At 38.5% G+C, this 26,292-nt stretch overlaps 1 protein-coding gene and 1 long non-coding RNA gene across 2 annotated transcripts in view; both read left to right on the forward strand.

Moving 5' to 3' along the window:
* Positions 1 to 1,094: 1,094 nt before the first annotated feature.
* The window catches only part of LOC139148694 (methyltransferase-like protein 27), a 28,278-nt gene continuing 3,080 nt past the window's right edge, over positions 1,095 to 26,292 (forward strand). The window contains exons 1-4 of the mRNA XM_070720177.1: positions 1,095 to 1,411; positions 19,113 to 19,232; positions 20,490 to 20,628; positions 21,327 to 21,422. Of these exons, the coding sequence (XP_070576278.1) occupies positions 1,289 to 1,411; positions 19,113 to 19,232; positions 20,490 to 20,628; positions 21,327 to 21,422 (478 nt within the window). The 5' untranslated portion in view covers positions 1,095 to 1,288. The remainder of the gene's footprint in view (positions 1,412 to 19,112; positions 19,233 to 20,489; positions 20,629 to 21,326; positions 21,423 to 26,292) is intronic.
* On the forward strand, positions 4,968 to 6,234 carry LOC139148693 (uncharacterized). The gene is made up of 3 exons (XR_011555971.1): positions 4,968 to 5,128; positions 5,663 to 5,927; positions 6,184 to 6,234. It is a non-coding gene; the product is annotated as an uncharacterized lncRNA (long non-coding RNA).

Genomic DNA, 26,292 nt, shown 5'->3' on the forward strand with positions numbered 1-26,292 from the left:
GTTTTTCAACCTTTCAATTAGTCCTTGGCAACTTTTATGCGGATAATTTTCAAATAAACCGGAGACATTAGGATATTCTTGCATGGACAGCGTAAATATACACGATGTTGGCGCTGTTATATAGTGTACACACACACACACACACACACACACACACACACACACACACAGAGTTTGCAAGGGACACCAACCTGAAATCAATTGCAAAACACGACACAGCAACAAACTTTTTGAGGAAGGCTGATTTGTCGTTCTTTTCACTTTAAAGAAAGCATGAACTTTTTCTGTGGAATTTTCTGTTTTGAATTCATTTCAGTATCCAGATCAGGTCCCATCGTATGCACAGGGAACAGAGGCTATCAGTAACTATGGAAGAGCTATAAATAAGACATTACAGATGCAGCCAACGAACAATGCACTTTGAAGGGTCCTTACTATGATCAGATATATTGTGTATGACAAGCAATGTGAACTGACTAATTTTCAGTCAAGAGGGTAATTAATTAGCTGTTCATAATTTGCCCTCCCACTAAAAAATTTTCGACCTACCCTCCCGCACTCAAACTTCATTTTTACCCACTCCCCACTTATTTTTGCCGTTTTCCCCTCCCCACTGCGAAGTTTTGAAGCTCCCCTGCCCTGTGGCGAAAAAAAAACTTGCCGATTTCCCCTGCCCTTGAAAAAAATTCCCCTAAAAATTTTGTCATTCCATTTCCCCTGCAGATATAAAAAGTTATAAGTACTTGCCCTGTGTCCCCATCCCCGGAAACACCATGGCTCAACTTAAAAAAATAAGCTTCCCCCGTCCCTGTTTTAAAAGTAGCTTCCCCTCTCCTCGTTTTTCGCCAAGCCCTGTCCCCAGGACAACCAACCGATATCTGCCCTGCCCTACAAAAAAACTAAAATTTGCTCCCCTGTCACTTAAAAACATGTCTCCTGCCCGAGCAAAAATAAAATTTCCCCTGCCCTCAAAACTTGCTCCTGGACAGCTTTTTCGATGAATAGCTCCGTTGGCTGCACCTGACATAAAAGAACATCAGTGACTATGACTGGCACGTGCGTACGTTTATGTCACAAATCTACTGTTAATGTAAAGCGAACCTTACAGCACTGTTAGTTTTTCCCTGTGTAATCTGATCGCTGTCACGTACAAGCGTCTCCATTGGTCTACTCAAAAAGTATATCTTGACGTCATTTGCATGTACATCGGGGAACTCTGAGTCCATCAGTCAGCCCGATAGGAGATTTCTTTAACAGAGCTATTGCCAGGATACTTGTCGTTTCAAAGATGGCAGATGGTGAGCATTCAAGCTTGGCTGCACTGTCCGATGCGATCGGCCACGCGGGCACCATCATGAGTACAAACGAAGTGAGAGATTTCTATGACCAATGGTCCAGTAGCTACGATGAGGTAAATATTGACCGGGTTCCTTGCTGATAGTATTGATTTATTAAGCCTCGGCGTCTCTTTTTACTTTGCTGTGGAGGAAAGTATTTCAAAGTAGCATTCAGATTATGAATGCTTTCGTGTTTTTAGGAAGAAGCGCCAACCCGTGAGCAAAGCAAACTGAAAGTGCATCGGTATACTCGTAGTTGGAAGTGTTGCATCGTTTTCACTGTTCAAGGCTAATTTGCAGGATGGGGACGATACTGATACAACCTGTTTGGAAGTTTTTTAGCAGGGACCGTTACCATAGCACAACACTTGTCTACAGAGATTACAGAAAGAGACTGGACATAAATTACAGGCGTGAGGAGGCCCAGTGTTTATCAAAACGACGATGCACGAAAAAGGTGACCTCTTCAGTTTTCAAGTACAAAAAACAGTGATCCCTCCTGCGTGTCACAGTAAGCCGTGGCACATTTCGGCAAGCCAATAAACCAATTTTCACCTTCAAAAACGAAATGGAAATGGAGCTAATTTTTAATTTTCAAATAGTTTAATTATCTTGATTATTAACTTTTAGGCCCATCTTTAAATTTAAAATCTTTGGTCTGAGATTGATATATAGGAAACAGGTGTATACTGCCGCGGGGATGGCACTTTGCGGCCATTCAAATTTTCCTCAAACAAACTCTATTTCCCACAATGCATATTTCCGTTTTTCCAATTTTCAATTCACCAAATATCTTATTTTCCTATTTTATTTTGGGCGTGGCAGCTGATAGTATCTATCTTTGGCCTAGGAATGCATCAAATTGTGACAGTTATTTGCGCGGGTAACTCGTTCAATGGATCGAGTAACGAACATACAAAGAACAATAGTGTTGCGGCCGCCGGAAAGGAAAGTCCGATATAATCAGTTTGACCTGACCTGCTGAAGTTTTGCGCGCTTCCCGTCAATGTCGCAAACTTGAACGTTGTGGAAAATTGTGACAGCCATCAGCCAAATCAGAGTGCAGTATCCACATTTAATTTTATCTGATTAATTTATTCAGCTGTCGATCTTTGTATGCAATGATGTTCTCCGCATAATGATCTAAGTACCCCGTCATAGTTTTTAACCCATATGCCGGCTCACTTTATAAATTGCACCCGTTACAACCCGATCCAAATCTTGACCTTGAAGGCGTTTGATATCATGTTTGAGACAGTATCGTCTTACACTTCGTTCAGAGATACCACTTGCCCTGGGCAAAACATTTTGGAGATGAACACCTATTTCGCGGTGACTTCTTTATCAACCATTTCTTGAATTTCTTGGGGTTGAACGCACGAACTTAAGACTGTCAGATCACTGCAGTCTTTATCACCCGACACACCAAATTTTGTTTTGGGGATTTTAATTCCCGCAATCTCCGTTCAACGTTGCCATCTTTGAAACAGTACATTTCTCTGCCGACACGATTGAATAAAATTCTTGACCAGTGTTATGGAAATATCCCAGCTGCGTATAAACCAGTGCTGTGTCCTCCAATCGGCACCTCGGACCACAACACCATTCATCTTATTCCTGCATATCGACCCAAAATACGGACGGACAAAGTCGTTAAGAAAGAGGTGAAAAAATGGTCATCAGAAAGTATTGACGAGCTGAAAGGTTGTTTTGAATGTACTGATTGGGATTTGTTCATTAGCACCAGTGCTGATGTCAACGAAGCAGCAACTGTCATTTCTGATTACATTACTTTCTGTCAAGACATGATTATACCGAGGCGTAATGTGAAAATATTTCCAAACAATAAGCCATGGATTTCAAAATCCCTTAAAGTCACTCTCAACCAGAAAAAATAGCTTTCAAATCTAACGATCGCCTTGAACGTAAGCGCATTCAACAAAAACTTAGGAAAGAAATCAGAGAAGCTAAAAAGCAGTACAAGGATAAAGTAGAAGCACAGTTTACATCAGGAAATATGTGTGATGCGTGGAAGGGACTGAAGACATTATCTGGTCTGAATAAAGCCAAGTCAAATTGTGATAGTCTGACTTTTTTGGAACAGGTACAAATGGCCAATGAATTAAATCAGTTCTATTGCCGCTTTGATAAGCTCGATTTCAGTAATGAGATTGATAACACCAGATCTGATCTTCAGCAAAAGCTTGGAGATAAGGGTGATTTCGATGTTAGTGAGGAAATGGTCCTATCAGTTCTCAGAAAAATTAAAGTAAAAAAGCATCAGGCCCAGCCTGATAATATATGCGGTAGAACTTTAAAATCTTGTGCCCATCAACTTGCCGGAGTCTTCAGTAAATTGTATACCTGGTCTTTAAAAGTTCATTCAATACCCTCTATTTGGAAAACTTCAATTGTCTGTCCCGTTACTAAAAATCGTAATCCCAGCTGTCTGTATAGGATAATGCACGACTGGAGTGCAATCGTTCAGATATTGAACGGCACGAGGGCCGTAGGCCCGAGTGCCGTTCAATATCTGAACGATTGCACGACACGAGTGTATTATCCGGCTTACAACACGTCAACAACACCTGGTGCAAATATTAACCAATCGGGAACTACGTAGCGCTTGTGAGTAACTAATTAATGACCTTAACATGCACACATGTATTCGGCTATTTTTATTGGTTGAGAGTTGTCACGTGCTAGCCATTGAAGAGACACCTTGGAGATTTCTATACGCCACGTCATTCACTTCACGGCCTTCGAGGTTTCAACATCATGTCAGATAGCAACGACGTCGAGTTATTTATAACGAAAAACACATTCAAAATAGAACCTGACAAGCGGGAAGATGCAAGCGAGGATGACTGGCTTTTCCAGGACTTCGATGAACTTCTTGATGGGAAGAGCTTGCAAGAGTCTGCATTGGCAGAAACTGCAATTCCACCAGGTTTGCCAAGTCCGCCCCGCTCGCTCATACCGAGCCGACACTGTCTAATGTACCCAATAGTGTTTCTGATACCTCTCGTTTAAATATAAAAAGTGATGCTGAAATACAAGCAATGGCACTCGTAAGAATTCCCAAAATACCCTGTATAAAAACAAATGGGCTGTGAATACCTTTCGATTTTGGCAAAGTGAAAGAAATAAGCTGGCACAGAACCAGTCTTTAAATATAAGTGTAATCCAACCACAGTTAGAAGAAATGACCAAAGATGAGCTAAATTACGCGTTGTCGCGTTTTGTTTGTGAAATGAGAAAGAAGGATGGGAGTGATTATCCTGGCCAAACAATTTATGAATTAATAATGAGTCTGCAAAATCACTTATCTGTTGAAGGTAAATCCTACCGCTTTTTAAATGATTCGGCCTTTAAACAGCTCCAGGATAGTTTAGACTCTGTTATGAAAACTAGAAGTAGCATGGGCATTGGTATACAAAAACGTCAAGCCGAAGTCTTGACACTGGCTGACGAGGAAAATCTCTGGGAGCAGAAGTTGATCGGGGACAGTACACCCCAAACTTTATTGGATGCCCAAGTAGTCTTGTTTGGCATACATTTTGCCTTGCGAGGGGGGCAAGAACACAGAAATTTACGTCCCGGGCAAATAGTAAAAAGTTTTGCAAATCTGTCGGAAAAAATTATCTTGAGTACACAGAGGACGTGTCGAAAACAAACAGTGGCGGCTTGGCATGTAGGAAAGTGCAGCGAAAGATTACCACGGCATTTGAAAATACCGACAACAAAGAAAGATGCATCGTCCGTTTATACGATTTGTACAACAAACTTTGGTAAGTTCTTGTCCAATGTCATTTATATTCTCAAGTTCCTTAATCAAAAAAGTTAAAATGTAAGAAATTGGCGATTTGTTATCAAACATCGTCGGATTTTCTTGAAATTTGGTAAACATAATGAATTTGTCAATACAAAAAAATCAGCTATTTTTTTCACATGACCAAAACCGGCATTTTTTCCGCCAAATTGACATTTGAACATGAAATAAATATTCCACTCAAGCCTCAACTCAAGCCATAATTTTGTCTTCATTTTTTGTGATTATTTATAATGTACGGTTTTGGCGGGAAAATGAAAGTTGTAGATCACGTGACAATGCTATTTTCACATGTACCATAAAAGATCATCATTATGAACCAAGATGTACACGGTGGCGAAATTTCAATCCATTTTACACATAACTCATTGAAAATTACTGCAGTTATTGTGCTAATTCATTTTAATATCGAACAGATCTGGACCAGTGTATTAACTTTAACATGCGCAACTATTGCTGTTTTCGCCATGTAGTAAATAACTGTTTTGTGTAGTCCTCCAGATCGTCCACAAGACGTATACTACTTGCAGCCAGCCAGGAAGATACAGACAAATTGTTGGTATTCCACTACGCCAATTGGAAAAAATACACTTGCAAAAACAGTGGGGAGATTGTGCGAGAACGCTGGGATATCAGGTTTTTACAGCAACCACAGTTTGAGGGCAGCTGCCGCCACACGTCTTTACAGCGATGGAATAGACGAGCAGCTTATTGCTGAAAAAACTGGTCACCGGAGCGCTGCCATCAGGTCCTATAAGGTAAGCTGGTAGCTAGACAAAATTGAATACGAACCAACATGGAGTCGATAAGCCCGTAAGGCTGATACTGCGCAAGAACCAGTAACGTACGACTGCACAATTAGAGTACAAGACAACCTATAACTACTGCTAATTCAAATTGTATGCCAAACTATTATAATTTAATGTATTCAGTATCACTCAATAGAATCGAAAGGCTAAGTACTGTAATATTAGTATATTCCATTAAATGTCTATATTCTTTATACCATTACAGCGTACCAGCATTGAGCAGCAGTTTGAAGTTAGCAAGGTGCTTCAAGGAAACTCGAAAATACCGAAGACCTGGGACTTCAAACACAGCAAGCAAACTATGAAGAATGAAGCGGTTGAAAGCGAGAGTGGAGAAAATGAAACCATCGACACGAAACACGAAAGTCTACAAAATTACGTACACGTGGAAGCTGTTATCCCAGAAAATGGAAGCTTTTCTTTCAAAATGACTAAAAAATGATCGTGTTTAACGAATAAATTACATGTAATAAAGTCGCATGTCATGCACCTGTTACAAAATATTTGTTTACGCGTGCTTTTTAGTGTTTACTCTGGTGCAGGGCAATATCTAGATAATGCCCCCGTCAGGAGCATTATCTAGATATTGCCCTCCCGGGGATAAAATTTGCATAAAATGGATGCTATATTACACAGAATGCCCCTCTTGAACAAAGACAGTTGACGTGTGTAGTGTTGTAAGAACGACTATCGTCCGGTAGCACTTACCCCAATCGTAATGAAGTGTTTTGAGCGCATTGTCCTCAGGTATCTCATGAATTATACTGACCCACATCTTGACCCTTACCAATTTGCATACAGAAGTAACAGGAGTACAGACGATGCCACACTTGCCCTATTACATAACGCCTACAGTCATCTTGATAAACCAGGTTCATTTGTACGCATCTTATTTATTGACTTTTCTTCTGCATTTAACACCATACAACCTAATCTGATGGCTGAAAAATTGTTAAATCTCGATGTTCACCCTAGACTTATTCTTTGGATCATTGACTTTCTTGTAAACAGACCCCAGACCGTTCGTTATCAGAAAGCAGTCTCTGACTTTCGCACTACCTTTACAGGTGCTCCGCAAGGTACTGTTCTTTCACCCATTCTTTGAACCCTTTATACAAATGACTGCACTTGCAGTGAGTCAACTCCACTTATTAAATATTCTGATGATTCCGCCCTTGAAGACTTGTCTAATTCCGATGATGTATATTTTAGGGAAGTGGCCAAATTTGCATATTGGTGTAAGGCAAATCACCTAGATCTTAATGTTAAAAAGACAAAAGAGATGGTTATAGATTTCAGAAATAACCCTCCAGAAATTCCAAGCCTTTCCATTGATGGTACCAGGGTGGAACGTGTATCCGAGTACAAATATCTAGGTACTATTTTAGACGATAAACTTAATTTTAAAGCACACGTTGACTCAATAAATAATAAATGTCAGTCACGAGTATATTGTTTACAGAAACTGCGCTCACTTGGTGTAAGTCTGGAAAGTTTAAGAAATTTCTATCGCAGCTTTGTAGAATCTGTCCTAACTTTTACATTTGTAGAATCTGTCCTAACTTTTTCATTTTTATGTTGGTTCGAGGGTTTAAGTGTGAATTGTAAAAATGTTTTAGGCAGAGTTGTTCATGTGTGTAGTAAAGTTATGGCGCGTAATCAAGGCCAATATTCGAACTCCCAATTTTCAACTATACAACTCAACATTCAACATTCAACTCCACATTTTCAACTATACAACAGTACTCAACATTCAACATCCAAACTCCACATTTTCAACTATACAACTCAACATTCAACATTCAAACTCAACATTTTCAACTATACAACTCAACATTCAACATTCAAACTCCCAATTTTCAACTATACTACTCAACATTCAACATTCGAACTCCACATTTTCAACTATACAACTCAACATTCAAACTCAACATTTTCAACTATACAACTCACTCAACATTCAACATTCGAACGTAACTCCACATTTTCAACTATACAACTCAACATTCAACATTCGAACTCCCAATTTTCAACTATACAACTCAACATTCAACATTCGAACTCCCAATTTTCAACTATACAACTCAACATTCAACATTCGAACTCCCAATTTTCAACTATACAACTCAACATTCAACATTCAAACTCCACATTTTCAACTATACAACTCAACATTCAACATTCAAACTCCACATTTTCAACTATACAACTCAACATTCAACATTCAAACTCCCAATTTTCAACTATACAACTCAACATTCAACATTCAAACTCCACATTTTCAACTATACAACTCAACATTCAACATTCAAACTCCACATTTTCAACTATACAACTCAACATTCAACATTCAAACTCCCCATTTTCAACTATACAACTCAACCATTAACATTCGAACTCCACATTTTCAACTATACAACTCAACATTCAACATTCAAACTCCCAATTTTCAACTATACTACTCAACATTCAACATTCGAACTCCACATTTTCAACTATACAACTCAACATTCAAACTCAACATTTTCAACTATACAACTCACTCAACATTCAACATTCGAAACGTAACTCCACATTTTCAACTATACAACTCAACATTCAACATTCGAACTCCCAATTTTCAACTATACAACTCAACATTCAACATTCAAACTCCCAATTTTCAACTATACAACTCAACATTCAACATTCAAACTCCCAATTTTCAACTATACAACTCAACATTCAACATTCAACTCCAAATTTTCAACTATACAACTCAACATTCAACATTCAAACTCCCAATTTTCAACTATACAACTCAACATTCAACATTCAAACTCCCCATTTTCAACTATACAACTCAACATTCAACATTCAGACTCCCCATTTTCAACTATACAACTCAACATTCAACATTCAAACTCCCAATTTTCAACTATACAACTCAACATTCAACATTCAAACTCCCAATTTTCAACTATACAACTCAACATTCAACATTCAAACTCCACATTTTCAACTATACAACTCAACATTCAACATTCAAACTCCCAATTTTCAACTATACAACTCAACATTCAACATTCAAACTCTACATTTTCAACTGTACAACTCAACATTCAACATTCAAACTCCACATTTTCAACTATACAACTCAACATTCAACATTCAAACTCCCAATTTACAACTACACTACTCAACATTCAACATTCGAACTCCACATTTTCAACTATACAACTCAACATTCAAACTCAACATTTTCAACTATACAACTCACTCAACATTCAACATTCGAACGTAACTCCACATTTTCAACTATACAACTCAACATTCAACATTCGAACTCCCAATTTTCAACTATACAACTCAACATCCAACATTCAAACTCCCCATTTTCAACTATACAAAGCGACATTCAACATTAAAACTCCACATTTTCAACTATACAACTCAACATTCAACATTCAAACTCCCCATTTTCAACTATACAACTCAACATTCAACATTCGAACTCCCAATTTTCAACTATACAACTCAACATTCAACATTCAAACTCCCAATTTTCAACTATACAACTCAACATTCAACATTCAAACTCCACATTTTCAACTATACAACTCAACATTCAACATTCAAACTCCACATTTTCAACTATACAACTCAACATTCAACATTCAAACTCCACATTTTCAACTATACAACTCAACATTCAACATTCAAACTCCACATTTTCAACTATCGAACTCCACATTTTCAACTTTCGAACTCCACATTTTCAACTTTCGAACTCCGGGATTCGTATTCTCCCTAGGCATCCCTAACTTGCTTCATTGTAGTTACCCACGTTTTTCCTTCCTGGCTATACAGAACGCGTCATAGTACGTCACATGACGTTTCGGAGTTTTAGAGTTATTCGTATGTGATGTTCTAGAGGGTCCAAAAATATGAACCGGAAACACTTGTGATGCTATAACTTCAAGATTTACCGCCGACATCCGCCATCACTTAGGCCTAATTCGGTCGCTCTCATGTCGTCTAATGACAAGAGCATGCGTGCGTGGCTCGCCATGGCTTATTTTAAAATAAGGGTGGACCATTTGATATCCTGGGGGGGGGGGGCTTGGAAGATTGGTGGAGAGCCATTACTTTTTTTCCCACGTGCTTCACCATGAATTATTTTTTTTCTACAGGCATATGCTGGCAACTTTTTTTTTCACTTTCCTTCTTCGAGATATATTTTGTTTTACCAAATTTCGGTGCAATGTTTGTTTGCTTGGTTTTCACACCCAGTAACAAGATGCTGTTCTATCGCACACTGAGACTATATTCAAGAAACTAAATAAAGATATGTAAATACATGTACATTTTTGATTCACTTTACGCGAACATATTTGTAAAATTATGTACATTTATGGCATTTACTTATCAGTGTTGTCCTTACATTGAAAGTAGCTGGGTAATTTAAGAAAGTAGACGGGTGGACTGCGAGGGAGCGAAGCGACTGAGCGGCGAGTGAGTGTAGCGAACGAGGGGGGGGGGGAGGAGAGCGCGAGAGGGGGGTGTCCCCCCTCTCGCAAGGCGAAAAATGAAATTTTGGAGTGGAAATGGTTTTCTCTGGTGGCATCTTAGGTGACATTTACAGACTGAAACAGTACTTTTGTTGTGTGTCTTAGACGTGGCTCACATACAACAAAACAAACAAACATGATTTTGTTTTGTTTGTATTATTTATGACACACTTATGGTTTTATTTGCAGTGAAGATGTAACATTTAATCTTAAATCACCTGCTGTCTGCTCATTTCATTGCCCATTTCCCATTCTTCATTACCACATAGTAGTTTCCCCAAAACCATCAAACTCATTCAATTCTAATCAAAACACATTTGCTTTTGTTAAGAAAAACATTGGTAAGATAATTCACTATAACAGTGTTCGCATTTACGAATAAAACATGCGTATATAGAAAACTCATAACAATGAAAAAATGAGTAGAGAGTCGATCCAATGCGTAATAATATTACGCATTGGATTGTGTCTCTACGCATATTTTCATTGTTATGAGTTTTCTATACGCAAACGATAATAGTAAAATATTTGCAGGCTGTCGTCTCTCTTCTTGTGGTATTTTGACGAAATCCATACATTCAGATTTACACATTTCTGGAAAACACTGGTGAGCAATTTCAATTTCAGCATACTTCCTCTAATCAGAAGGTCATGTATACTGTACAATTGTTCATATTCAATTATTGTTCCTCAAGCTTGAAATGGTTTATGCTTTATAAAACTCCAGAGCTACTGCTTGATTTTTATTGATGCTGCAGTGTGCATCGAACAATTGCCAAGATTTTTTTTTTTCCGAGTCGCAATGGTCCATAATTTTTTTTCCATCAGCCACTTAAAGCCAGATTTTTTTTTTCGAGCAACTCCACCTGGCATCTTTTTTTCCCCCAAATCTTCCAAGCCCCCCCGGATATCAAATGGTCCACCCCTAACAACTCGCTTGTTAATTCCCACGCTATTACAGCCAAAACACATCTCAGACATCTAGACACTAAACACACCAAAGCACATACACGACGAGATGGCTGATGTGTGAAGCCACTTTCCCTTTATTACACCGTGACCACTATGTTCATCATCATGTATTTCCCGTTGAGCGGCTTGCACTAGCTGGACAATACGCTCACTACACATTCCAATGCCTCTTAACTGTGACAAAAGTCTAACAAGACTCTCACACCTACGTGACACATCTCCCCGTCTGTCGGCTGGTCAAGGTCAAGTAGCAGCCTAGACAAACTACCACTGACGTGGTCACGAACGAACTCGGTGTCGTCCATGTTCAAAATTAACTGCGAGGTCACCATGTGTTTGGGACTCCCTAACAAAGTGATGAGTAGTTTCATGTAAAATGACACCGACGATTTTTCAAAGTCGTATTTGACTATATGAATGCTCATTTTGGCTTGTGTTCGCTGGCTAGTGGTCTAGGCATAGGGAATTCAGGCTCCAATGATGATGATCATGATTAAACATTAAAAATGAAGGAAAATAAAAATATAATCGGAGTCAGTAAAGTTGTTGTTGTTGTTATTGTTGTTGTTGATAGTATTTGATGAATAGAACAAAGTATGGGTTGCAAATTCAATACAGCCAAACTATACACATGCACTGCAAAATTCAATACAGCCTTTATAGTATACTATACACATGCGCTGCAAAATTCAATACAGCCTAACTATACATGTGCGTTGCAGCCTAACTATACTATGCGTTGCAAATTCAATACAGCCTAACTATACATGTGCGTTGCAAATTCAATACAGCCTAACATTAGGCTGTATTGAATTTGCAACGCACATGTATAGTTAGGCTGTATTGAATTTGCAACGCATAGTATAGTTAGGCTGCAACGCACATGTGGGGATATGTATAGTTAGGCTGTATTGAATTTTGCAGCGCATAGTATAGTAAGGCTGTATTGAATTTCGCAGCGCATACTTTGTTCTTTTCTGCAAATACTATCAACAACAACAACAATAATAAAAAAAAACAACAACAAATTTACAGAGTCCCTTTTATTTTTCTCCATTTTTAAATATTTAATCATCATCATCATCATCATCAATATCGCTGTATTGAATTTTGCAGCGCATGTGTATAGCATGGAGGTAGCTTACCTCCATGTGTACAGTGAGGCTGTATTGAATTTTGCAGCGCATAATTTGTCCTTTTCTGCAAATACTATCAACTACAACAACAACAACAATAACAACAACAACAACTTTACTGAGTCCAAATATATTTTTATTTTTCTTCATTTTTAAATGTTTAATCATCATCATCATCGGAGCTCGAGGACCCTATGGTCTAGGGGGACCTATGACTTCGAGAGTCGAAAATGGGGAATACGAATCCAAAATGTTGAGTTCCATAGTTGAAAATGTGGAGTTCGAAAGTTGAAAATGTGGAGTTGTATAGTTGAAAATGGGGAGTTCGAATGTTGAATGTGGAGTTGTATAGTTGAAAATGGGGAGTTCGAAAGTTGAATGTGGAGTTGTATAGTTGAAAATGGGGAGTTCGAATGTTGAATATTGAGTTGTATAGTTGAAAATTGGGAGTTCGAATGTTGAATGTGTGGAGTTCGAAAGTTGAAAATTGGGAGTTCGAAAGTTGAAAATGTTGAGTTGTATAGTTGAAAATGTGGAGTTGTATAGTTGAAAATGGGGAGTTTGAATGTTGAATGTTGAGTTGTATAGTTGAAAATGTTGAGTTTGAATGTTGAATGTTGAGTTGTATAGTTGAAAATGGGAAGTTCGAATATTGGCCTTGATTACGCGCCATAGTAAAGTCGTCGGTGAAAAGCAAACAAGCCGAAATGAATTATACACCTGTAGGATCAGAAAGAAAGCCAACACAATAATAGATGACAAGCGTCATATTTTAATTGGATTTTTAGATACTATAGACTATAGTCTATAGAAGCTATTGGGATGGGTATCCGTCTGGCGTCCGTCGTCAGTCTGTATGTATGTATGTATGTATGTATGTATGTATGTATGTCTGTTTGTGAGGCGTTCGTCCACTCAAATATCTTGAGAACTGCAGTACTTACTGATTTGATATTTGTTGCGTAGATTAAAAATATGATTTTGAGAAACTGTTTTTTTTAATTTTTCGATATTGTTGAAAATAGGCAAATTAATGCCAAAAAAGGTGTTTTTAATAAAAAATCTTCTTCTTCATAACCGCTGGTCAGACAGCTTTGTTATTTGGTATACAGGTCCCTAGGGGTAACCCAACTTAGATTTGTTCAAATTGTGATGAAATATGCAAATGTGTATTTTTAAGGAATTTTTTTGTCAGTTTTGGTCAAAATTTGACTTACATTGTACCGGTATGTAATTCTTCTACTGTGTAAACCCTATCAATTCACCCAGAAAAAAATAATTAATATGATTTTAAATAATTGAATAATTAGGAAATCATCAAAGCCAAAATAATTTCAGTGTATAATTATCAGAAAGTTCAACCTTTTTTGACAGTTCATAGTGAAATGCTTACCATCTTGGAGGATTAAAACATGTAAAGGCAACTTTCCTGAATCCCAACTTTGACATATTCTGAACCGTCATTTATTGTGCCCTGTATGTTATCTAAAAGAAATTGTTCAAAATAGTCAATAGAGATAGAGATAGAGAAAGTTCTAATTTCCATTTATGGTTCACTTGGTAAGGATAAAATAAAATTACTTTTTGAGGAAAAAAATAGAGTGGTCAATTAAAAGAGTGGTCAAAGTGATAGGGTTTTTATGGTAAAGCTTGGCTGTAAGATTCCTCATGTGCTATTTATAACAATTGTGCAATCTGTGTAAACAGTGCAATGAAAGTTACATGATTCCTTATAATGCCTTTGATGACCTTGAACTTCTTAAGTTTCAAACATTTGTCTGAGTCTTTCTCTGAGTATGTACAGTCTCAACTTATTCAACAGAACTCACTTACAATGTTAATGAAAGATATCCACCTTCTTCATCAATACATGTGTCACAAAAGGTTATTCTCTACATAACACAGCAGAGCTCTGTCAACTGTTGAGTTGCTTGTTTTTTCAAACCGCTGGTCAGACAGCTTTAATATTTGGTTTACAAGTCCCTAGGATGACCTAAGTGAGATAATTTCAAACAGTCAGGAAATACTAATTTTGTATCCATGTCTATTGTAGCTTCAGGGACTTTGGCCCTATGTTTTGAATTATACTTCCATCTGGTCGCCGGTTTCGTGTACGAAAGTCGAAAACAAAGAGAACAAAAACAGTTTTATACACAGTGCAATTAACATTTTAAACAATACAAAATGAGAACTTTTAAACTTGTCATGTGTTAAATTTATCAGTCTTGCAATTACTTTTATGTATTTTTATAACCACGTTTTAATTTCTCTGTACAGAGATAATAAAGTTGTCTTGAATCTTGAATCTTGAATCTTAAATTCATCGCCTGAAGTGCACGCGCACTCTACCAATCAAAGAACAGCTAAATTTCTTGTCTTCCAGTATGTGAGACGATGTTAGGGACCGGTCAGTTTGTTCAGCCTCGCGCGCTCTCTGCGTACGTGTGTAGTACGCTCACTCCAGAACTTGCAGAAGCCGTCTGAGATAGCGTTCTACATTTGCACTATAAATCGGAAGAAAAAATGTTGACATTGCACTAAAACGGTCACTACTCAGTCATGAATGTAAGATGTATAATAATAAGGTTATCACGAAAATACCGCAAAGGATGCACTATGACATCGGCGCCGTGCATCTGCCTCCGTTTCGCGCCGAGCGATACGCTGCGCCAATGTCCTCGTGCATCCTTTGCGGTATTTTCGTAATAACTTCATAGCCGGACGCGCACACGCTTAAGAACATTTCTGCGCAGATTTAACTCCAGCCAGCCGCAAATGGGTTATTTTGTAGCGCATGTATTTAACATCACCTGTCATTGTTGAAATTGCGCTTTTACCTAATTTTTTGACCCAGTCTCTTAGAAATACATGTGACCTTAAACCTTGTCATATTTTGACCCCCTAGGAAGCTGGTTTTTATTCAATATGAGCGCAAAACTAACATTTCTCTCCCATTTACATGGCGCATATTACCCATTCACCTGGGGATATTGTAAAAAGTAGCGTGGTGACACCCTTTTATTAAAAGTGTAAACTAAATGGTATTATGTCAGGATTTTATTCGCCAAGTTTGGTCAAAATGACACCATTCAAAGCGACAGGAAGAAAGTTCGAAAATTATGTAGTGATATAATTTCGATATCGTCATTTTGTAATCGATACTTATGTTAAAATTTCTTTACAAACATCATGAAAACTATACATTCGATAGATATAGATCTTAATTCTTGGTATTTATTAAAATTAACTCATTTGCTAAGCGTTTTATAATTGCTTTCTTTAGTTTAAGTGATTTACATCATTTTTATTTATTTCTAACGACGCCAGTTTAACGTCCGTTTCCATGGAAACGAGCGTTTCATTTTTGCACTTGCACAACTTCCAAGAATATTTGTGCAAAGTTTCAAGAAAATGACACCACAACCTAATTTTGACGTAATTCGTAGTACTTCACCTTAAAGTTACGCGCCCGAAGGGCGCGCCGAAAAATGAAACTGAATGATGAAATTCATGGCTAGCACTATACATTTGATGCATTTTAAGCAAGTATGAGCCAGTGTCGAAATTTAAAAACACACTGACCTCCCAATTAGGCATTTCAAAAACATGGTGACCCCATCACCAAAGTGAAAGACAGCGTGACCCCCATGAATCCACTGGCCACCTTAATTCCAATTCGATACAGTTATTTCCGCCATAGTATGAAAAGATACTGGGCCACGCCCTAAATGAAATGGGAAAATCGGACATTTGTATATTGGAAATTGAAAAAATGGAAATATGCATTGTGGGAAATAGAGTTTGTCAGAGGGAAATTTGAATGGCCGCAAATGCGTAAATTTAGCTAATTTTGTCTTGTAAAAAACATATTCATAGTTTTCTCATATACTAACGTATGTAGTTAATCGGTATTTTCGATGAACTTTCAAATTCAAATTTCTTTCACACATGTGCTCTTGTAGCCAACGTATTCTATTAATTCAGTTGAATTCAATTGTCAGGATTCTACAAATGCACTTTGCTAGTTTCGTACAGGAAAAACGGGTTAATTTGAATATTTTTTCAGAGAATGCCATGTACAGTGAATCTACATTATCCGTGACTGTCGTTTGTGCCATATCGGCCACATCTTGCTCAAAAAATATGAGCCGTCCAAAATAATTGCGCAAAAAATCATGACCCCTCAAAAATTATTGCACGAAAATTGGCGACCCACTCCCGAAAAAAACACCACCCCCTGTAATTTCTGTCCAGTCCCTAATGCGTGTTCTCTCAGATTTGGAATTCCAAAGCAAAGCTAAAGCATAGACGTTAAGCTTGGCTTCGCAGTCTCGATTGTGGTTGACTGAACCGAATATGTACGAACATTCAAAGATGTATGACCGTCATGGCTTTGATCTTCAATTTGTGTACTCTGGATGTTTGCAAGAAGCACCCTTGTCCTTGAAGTGACATTCTTCGGTGAAGGTCAGTAGACACATAGGACCTTCCCTGGCGGAGCCACAGGTGGATAATATCAGCTGAGGTGGACTGCATGTGGAAATTACCGTGGATCAGTTCATTCATTGGCGTGCTGATCCATCTGTTTTGTAGCTTTCTGGCGAAGACGTTGAAGAATTTATTTTGAAATAATGAATGCTCTAACTAACATTCGAAGCAAACTTTTCAAAGTAAACTAGGTCAGTAGCATGAACTTTTGCTAGTCGTGTACAAAGCAATTATGTGATTGGCTAAAAAGTACTCAGAGGGTAGATTTCAAGTAAATCTAGTCGATTCCATGCAGAGTATGTGTGTGCCGTTAATCAAACATAGAAAGCTTTTCAAGCGATTTGCTGGACGATTTTGCTCACTGACGAATTGCGAACATCACCGGGGATAATTTGTAGCCATACAGCTATAGAAGAAAGGCGCTAGCGGCACACTGCCAAAGTCTCGGCGACAGATCGATAGCAAGAGATATCTTGGAGTTAAGTTCAGCATAGAGTGGCAAGAAGGGTTTTTGTCCCTGAGCTGACATACTTTAAGGTCAGTGTCGATATCAGTCAGGATGACTTTCCTGTTGACCTGAATACCTGGCGGCCACAGGTAAATGATATCAGCAAGAGTAAAGAATTGTGAATCACTGAATTTTTTCACTAATGATCCATACCTACTTACGATGGTTGGATGAAAAGTTCTGAGCCTAACTATGCAGCAGCGATGCCAGGTCAATGAAGCTTGGTTTACATTTATTTCAACTCTTCTTGTGTTCTTGGACTAGCCAGAAACGGGACAAATATTAACGAAGAGTGCTATTCAATTGAGGCAGTTACGGGTGGCTATCAAAAAACGACGAAAGTTGAGAAAAGGTGTCTTGTTCCATCAGGACAATGCTCCACAAGTCAGTCATTGCCATAACAACAGTGCGTCAGTGCGGCTTCAAACTCGTTTCAAACCCTCCAATCTCCTGACCTCAGACTTTCATCTCTTCCCCAACATTAAGAAACAGTTAGCTGGAAACCATTTTGACGATGATGATGACGTCATATCAACCGTTCACTATTTTTTGACCACCAAGACGAAACCTTCTACAAAGCAGGCGAGCCTCGTAGAGGGCGTCAATGTTCGATCGGTCAGAGTGGTGATAGCCATTCAGCCTTCACCAGTGAGTCTCGTTACTTCACGAGCATACATGAACACGGCATATTCCAAGGTTGATCTATCAGAAAACATATTTTCAAATCAATGGTATGATTATAATCTGGAGTGAATTCGTTTCCACACTATGATACTAGTACTTCGAAAGCCTCTACCTGCGTACGGTATTGTATACATGTATTAAAATTGAGACTTTGACACGGCCTAGCTAGTTTCCTGGACCGGTTCCGGCAACGCCGTCATTCCCATACTCTATTAGGCTGAAGCATGAATTATTGCGGTTCTCGGGAGTTTTGCGCGCGGTATCTCACCAACAGACAACCGAGTCAAGAGGATACAAATATCGCACCTTAGTTTCGTACTAGCTCTAGGTATCATGGGTGCTGCTAACGTGTCCTTTCTTGACTTTTAGCATCTTTACTTTTGTCAGACTTAATTTGAGTGGAAGCCTGCTCTGACATGTCTGATGAGATTAAGGTCGTATGCGTCTCGAAAGTGAAAAACTTAAACTTTTGCTCAAATTTTCTTGAGGAATCTTTCAACCGTTCTCTTTCAAAATCAAGAACAAAAATCAGGGGTCACCTTACAAATTTTAGTACTAGAGAAACAAATTACCAAAGATTTACCGATATTTTAAATTCAAAATGGCCGCCATCCCTGTGTTAACTCTATGGAGAAAAGATAAAATTTTCGATTTTCGAAAAACTAAGCCGGTTAAAGTTTTTCTTTCTCCAAGAGCTTCAAAATAAGCCCCCACAAGTGTTAGATCAGAAAAGAATTGTAAAAGTTTGAGAGTCCGAATATCTGTGCCCGATAACCTGACATCCTTTCTATTTCAGAGAGTAGAAAATGTCTATTGCGCACCTCAGGACGCCGCCAACGCCTTGATTGAAGTAGTCACAGACAAAGCTGCAGCCATACTTGACTGTGGTTGCGGTACTGGACTGATCGGAGACACGGTAGGGTAGAGTTTCTTCCTCTGTTTCATATAGCCCAGTCTGTCTGACTGTCTTGTCTCTGTCTCTGTCTCTGTCCTCTCTGTCTCTCTGTCTATCTGTCTGCCTGTCTGTCTCTGTCTGTCTGTCTGTCTGTCTGTCTCTGTCTCTGTATCTGTCTCTGTCTCTGTCTCTGTCTCTCTCTCTCTCTCTCTCTCTCTCTCTCTCTCTCTCTCTCTCTCTCTCTCTCTTACACCTTCAACTTGTGTATTTTCTTAGTTCGATTTTTTTATCAATTCTGACCCATGATGTAAATTGATCATGAAGTGCGTCTTTCATCCAGATTACTCAAATTTGTTCATTAACGGAGTAAAGAAAGTTTGGAAAAATTTTGAAAACGATGAATAAGAGCTATCGCTTCATTTATTGCCAACATCATCCCTGGTTCTCATTTTTGTTTTACAAGTTGTTTGTGTCATTTTTAAGATTAAACTGTGAAGTGTTTGGTTTGATGGGTTGTTATTATGGAAAGACATACAGAAGTTGCAACGATATACTTAAGTTTTCAACTTGAAGGCGGTACGTCATGGGCGTGTTTGCAGTAGTGTGTTATGGCTCCTACAAGAGTGACGTTACAACTCCATCGGCCAAAGTATCTGCTTGCTATAGAGTCAGTAAACTGGCACTGATGGCGGGTTGCATGACAGAAAATAAAATAGAATATTGGCAAAAGATGTAGGATAAAATGCACGCTGGGAGCAGATTTCTCCCAGATTTCTTTAGACTCACATTACTTGATTCTCAAAATGATATGATTCCCTGGTTGCCCAGCTTGTAGAGACACAGCTTTGTTTTGTGAAATTTCAAAATATGATGTTTTTTGCATTTACCCATTGGTGCAAGATACGGGGCAGATTAGTATTGATTTATGCAAATTATATTAATGAGCATTGTTTCGGTATTGAAATTTTATGCTTATGATTCTTTATGAATGTGGAATATTCATCTGTCCCGAATTGTGCATGATATAGCATTTATATGTCAAAAATTGATCGCCTTCAGGTAAATTGTTTTCTGAGCTAATGTGTTCGTGTAGACACGTTTAGGAAATAATAGACGAGATTCGTTTAAGGAAAATTATATCGAAACACATTTTAAAAATATTAAAAGTCTGATTTTAGGGAGTATCTAAAATTAACGCCGTTGCAAACAAGAGCGCATTCACTTTCATTGTAATTCAATATTTTCTTGTTTCTTTCTGATATTTTATCCTTTCGACAGCTCCATAAACGAGGATATGTCAACATCCATGGCGTCGACATGTCAGAAAAAAGCCTTCAGGTTGCAAGAGACAAGGGGGTTTACGTAAACTTGATGGCCGCTAAGATGGGACCTGAGCCACTAGAGGGCGTCAAACAAGGTGATGGCAGGCATAGCGTATTAATGCTACAATGGCGATCTTGATACAGATGAATTTTATTTGAGTTGTACCGTAAAAATGTAACTCACGCGTTTTAGTCGTGTTTCCTTTGCAATAATTTGCTCTATTTTTGTGCCCTTCACAGTCATTTAGTAAAATACGTGCGCCTTCCTTTTTTTTATAAAAGATGCTTGTCTCATACCATCCGATTGCCTTAGATTTTAATGAATAGCCAGGCTGATGCTAGTCGTTTTGTTTTTCTCGGCCATCGCGTTTACCCCATGACCATGATCTACGTACGCAACAGCCTGCAAGAGTACAATTGCTTCAATTCCGCGATCACCTGACCACTGACGCCATAGTCTGCTGAGAAGTGTTTCCTTCAATGTCTTCCATTTAATATATACTGTATTTATTTGCCCACAGACTCGGGGCAAGCCTGTTGAATAGCCTAAATGCATATGTTCCACTCCATGCATGGAAGTCGCACTGCCCACAACGGTTCGGTCGCCTGAACTTGCGTGTACGTAAGATGAATACTATTCTACTGTTCTCGTTGTCAACAAGTATATGATGTTGTGTTGGACCGTTTTCCTTGAACCTAAATTAAAGGCACTCGGCGTTCTACAGACTGAGTGACCATTGAGCCTATCTACAGACGGGTTGAACTGCTGTTAATTTGCTTTAATTTTTTGTAGATAGTTACGATGCTATTGTGAGCAGCGGTTGCTTCATTAGTGAGGGTCACTTGGACGATGGTGTTTTGACAGAATGGATAAGAATCGTCAAACCAGGTATGGCTCTTGTTTCCGCTTTGTTCTATTTCCTCAGAGTGGTTTAAATTTCAAGCTCCTCACTTGTGTGAATTGAGAGAGAGAGAGAGAGAGAGAGAGAGAGAGAGAGAGAGAGAGAGAGAGAGAGAGAGAGAGAGAGAGACTATTACTAGAAACATAAAAGACACTTTTTCAGAAAACGACGTCCAAGCAGAAATTTCGTGAGAGGACAGGTGTATGGAAAGGTGTCCTCCCAATTTTGCGAAGGACTTTATTAAAACTATTGCAAAAGGGACCCATGGTATGACATTGAAGTGAGCATGTTGTTACGTGCAGAGAAAACGAACAAAAGGGTGAACTCAGCAAATAACGTTTAAACAGAATTTATTACAAAAATAAAACTAATTGCTAAGTCAGGGATAGAGTACAAGCTTTAAAAGTGTACAGACTACTTATCTCAGCTGGGACGGCAAAGCTCCAGTCTCAGAGTTGTAACAGTCAGTCGGATGAATGAACAGTCCTTGCAGGCTTGAAGCTGCACAAAGTCCACAGTATAAATCCAGCGTTGGCAGTGAAGGTCTTGAAAAGTCTTGAGAATGACTACTGCTGGAGTTTAGTAACACACAAGAGACACGATCCCAAAAGTCTGACTGGAAGCTGTGCACGTCCCTTTTATAAAGGCATATAAGAACAATCTAGAACTTTTATTGACATGCTAATTACTGTTCTAAAATTATCTCCCTTACACAACTAATCAACTTTCCAGAACATTCCAAACATGACTAATTGAATTCAAGGTTGTGAGGTCATCAAGGGCAGTGACCTTGAGAATGTTCTAGACTAATTGAACTCAGGTCATGATGAGTGTGGGGGAAATGACCTACATAACACACCCCCTCTTCAAAAAAGAAAATTTTTCAATGAAAAATCTTTCTTTTACAAATGTAATCTTGAAAAGGATTTAAGTACTCAAATTTTGTTTTACTCTAAAGTAAAATTTCTTGAAAGTGAACAACAATAAAATTTCTTGAAAGTGAACAACAATAATTTCTAAATACGAGAGAGACAGTCTGCAATTAAATTGTCTCTGCCTTTGATATGTCTAATGTCAAGATTAAACTCCTGTAACATTAAACTCCATCTCAGCAATCTCTGATTTTTGCCTTTAAATTTCTGCAGAAAAACAAGAGGGTTGTGATCAATATAAACCACTATTGGCTGATTTGAAGAAGTAACATAAACTTCAAAATGCTGTAAAGCTAATATCAAAGATAACACTCTTTTTCAATTGTAGAGTAGTTTCTCTGGGATTTGTTAAATTTGTGTGAAAAGTAGCAAACAGGATGTCCCATGACTATCTTCTTGCAATTTGTTGTTGGAAAACTTGAAATGGCACTGAATTTGGCATAAAGTATGCACGGCAAAGTCCGGTTATTTTTACTGAGTTCGATAAAGTCATTGTTCGGCAAATACTTGGCTTCCTCCTGGAGATATTCCACTTTCGCAGGATTCAGTCCGTCTGGATGTTGTTCCACTGGATTACTGTCGCAGACATCTTCGTTGTGGTAGATGATGTTTGTCCTCGTTGGAACATCTTGGAACAAATGTTCATGGATTGGTTCTTTCAGCTGTTGTTTGTTGTTCTGGCTGGAGGTGTGCCAACTTTGTAGACTCCAGCTTCTCCAGGATTTCTGAGTTCTGAAGCTTGACCGAGCCCAGCTTTGAGTTTAGAGTATTTTCACTCAAGTCAGTTTCAGTATCACTATCTTCATAATGGCTTGAACTGACTGCACTGACAGGCTGAGTTATAGTAGGATTATCCCTATCCAAATATGGCTTAAGCATATTTATGTGACATAGCTGTTTTTGTTTTCGCCTGTCAGGTGTTATTATGATGTAATTTAAATCACTCAATTTCTTATCAATTTGGTATGGCCCAAAGTAACGAGCATGGAGTGGTTTGCCAGGAATTGGAAGTAGAACAAGAACCTTTTGACCTGGTTCAAACTTCCGTTTTGAGGTGCTTTTATCATATTTGGTTTTCATTGACTGCTGAGATGACTCAAGATTTTCTCTGGCTAATTCACATGCTTTAGAGAGTTTCGTACAAAAATCTGACACATATTGCAAAATATTCAGACAATCATCATCGTCTGATAAGAATTTCTCTTTAACGAGCTTAAGTGGGCCACGGACTGTATGTCCAAATACAAGCTCAAATGGGCTAAAACCAAGAGACTCTTGAATTGACTCTCTAACAGCAAAGAGCAAAAAATGAATTCCTTCATCCCACTGCTTCTCTGTGTCAAAACAGTAGGTCCTAATCATGTTTTTCAAAGTTTGATGAAATCGCTCAAGAGCACCCTGACTTTCTGGATGATAGGCGGATGACCTATACTGTTTAATGCCTAGCTGATCCATTACTTGTTGAAAAATACCAGACATAAAGTTGGAGCCTTGATCGGACTGGACACATTTAGGGAGGCCAAATAAAGTGAAAAATTTGACTAAAGCTTTCACTATAGTCTTTGTCTGTATATTTCTCAGTGGTATGGCTTCTGGGAACCGAGTTGATGTACACATAATTGTCAACATGTACTCATTTCCTGATCTTGTTTTTGGTAGGGGCCCAACACAGTCTATTAGTATCCTACTAAATGGTTCTTGAAATGCAGGAATTGGCTGTAAAGGGGCCTTTGGAATGGTCTGATTTGGCTTTCCTACCACTTGACATGTGTGACAAGTTTTACAGAAATGTGCTACATCCTGCCTGAGATTAGGCCAATAAAAGTGACTGAGAATTTTATGATAAGTTTTCCTGACTCCTAAGTGACCAGCCCAGGGGGTTTCATGGGCCAGGCGCAATATTTCAGCACGGTAGGGCTTTGGAACCACAATTTGATGTTTTATAGCCCAATCGTCATCAACCAAAACATCTGGAGGTCTCCATTTACGCATGAGAATACCAGACTTTGTATAATAGGAAACAGAGCTATCTGAAGTTTTACCTTCATCATCTACCCTGTCAAACAAAGACAAAATATCTGGGTCTTTGTGTTGTTCTGCAATGAGATTTGATCTAGAAAATGTCTGACTTTGGTCAGCAAGTTTTACTGGAAGTTGCAAATCCACGAGGGATAACGGAATGATCCGTGTCAAACACCTGACTGAGAAAGGTGTCATTTAAGTCAACATCTGTGACATTATTTTTGAGAGTATTTTGATTCTCGGAAGTTTTCTTTGACATGGCTCGAGTAATAGCACATGAAGGAAATAAATCGGGTATCTCTTGTTCAATTGGCTCTGGATCCTGATCTAAAGTAGGATTATCAGTCACAAGTGGATTAGTAATGACCTTGTCCCCAGCAAGGTCGTTTCCAAGAAGAAGGTGAATCCCTTCAAAAGGCAAAAAGGCCTAATACCTAAAGCCACAGGTCCAGAAACAAAGTCCGAAGACAAATAGACATTATGGAGAGGAACAGGAATGTAGTCATTACAATCTACCCCCTTAATAAGAACTTTAGAACCTGAAAATGACTTTTCAGAAAACGGCAGGGTATCTGCCAACAAAAGAGACTGGGAAGCCCCGGTATCTCTTAAAATTTTGACAGGGGTAGCGGAAGAGAAATCACTAGAAAGTGATATAAAACCATTATGAATAAATGGTTCGAAAATACCCATAATGCTATCTTGTGAAGAATTGACCTTGACCTCATTAATTGGGGATAAGAGGGGTTTAACCTCAGAAAATGTGTTGCACACATTATTAGACTCTAATTGAGTTGATGAAGAAATAAAGCCGGTGGGCTTAGATCCACTTTGACCACTTTGACCTTCACGTTTTCTTTTCAATTTGAAACAATCTGACATTAAATGGCCGTCTTTCTTACAATAATTACAAGAAAGTGTACCAAACTGTTTGTCAGAAGGAGATTGAGACTTGGGATCTGATGATGTGGGAGTGTTACTTGAACTGTGTGAACTGTTACCATTTGATTTCCTTCTCTCCTTTGAGAAATTCTTGGATGAAAAGGAGGAGTTAAATTTACCTGCATTGTTTCTGTAGGAAAAGGACTGGGATGGTTTGCTGAGAAATGAAGATTTGTGGGTCAATGAATAATCATCGGCCAAACGTGCAGCGACCTCCAATGTATCTGCCTTTTGTTCATTGATAAATGTTTTGATGTCACTCCGGATGCACCTTTTAAATTCCTCAATCAAAACAAGCTGTCGTAATTTGTCATAATTCTGACTGACCTTTTCAGAAGAACACCAACGATCAAACAGTTGTTCTTTTGTTCGAGCAAATTCAACGTAAGTTTGATCTTTCACCTTCTCACAATCCCTAAATTTCTGACGGTAAGCTTCAGGCACCAATTCATAGCCCTTGAGAATTAATTCCTTTACAGAATCATAATCTGAAGCCTGCTCTACTGACAACTGAATGTAAATTTCTCTGGCTTTACCCACCAAAGCACTCTGCAAAAGCATAGACCAGGACTCCTTAGGCCAATTCAGGCTCTGAGCAATTTTCTCAAAATGGAGGAAATATTTATCACCATCCTTTTCTTGGAAAGGGGGAACTAACCTGAAATGCTTAGTGATGTCAAACTTGTCTGAAGGGAAGAATTTTCCTGACTGTCCAAGCTCTAAACGTCTCATTTCTAACTGTAGTCGATGTTCTTCCAATTCTCTCTCCTTTTCTCTCTGTCTTTCTTCCATTTGTAATTCTTTCTCTCTCATTTGTAATTCTAGTTTCTTGATCTCCAAATTTGTCTGCATTTCTAATTCTAATTTTCTGAGTTCAGAGGTAGACTCGGGCTCATAATCTTTCAGGGTGGATTCCTCAAATTGGCCTAAATCAACTAGATGTTTGGCAATACGGTACTGT

The sequence above is a fragment of the Ptychodera flava genome, chromosome 13 (genome assembly GCF_041260155.1).
Source record: "Ptychodera flava strain L36383 chromosome 13, AS_Pfla_20210202, whole genome shotgun sequence".
NCBI classification, from domain to species: Eukaryota; Metazoa; Hemichordata; class Enteropneusta; family Ptychoderidae; genus Ptychodera; species Ptychodera flava.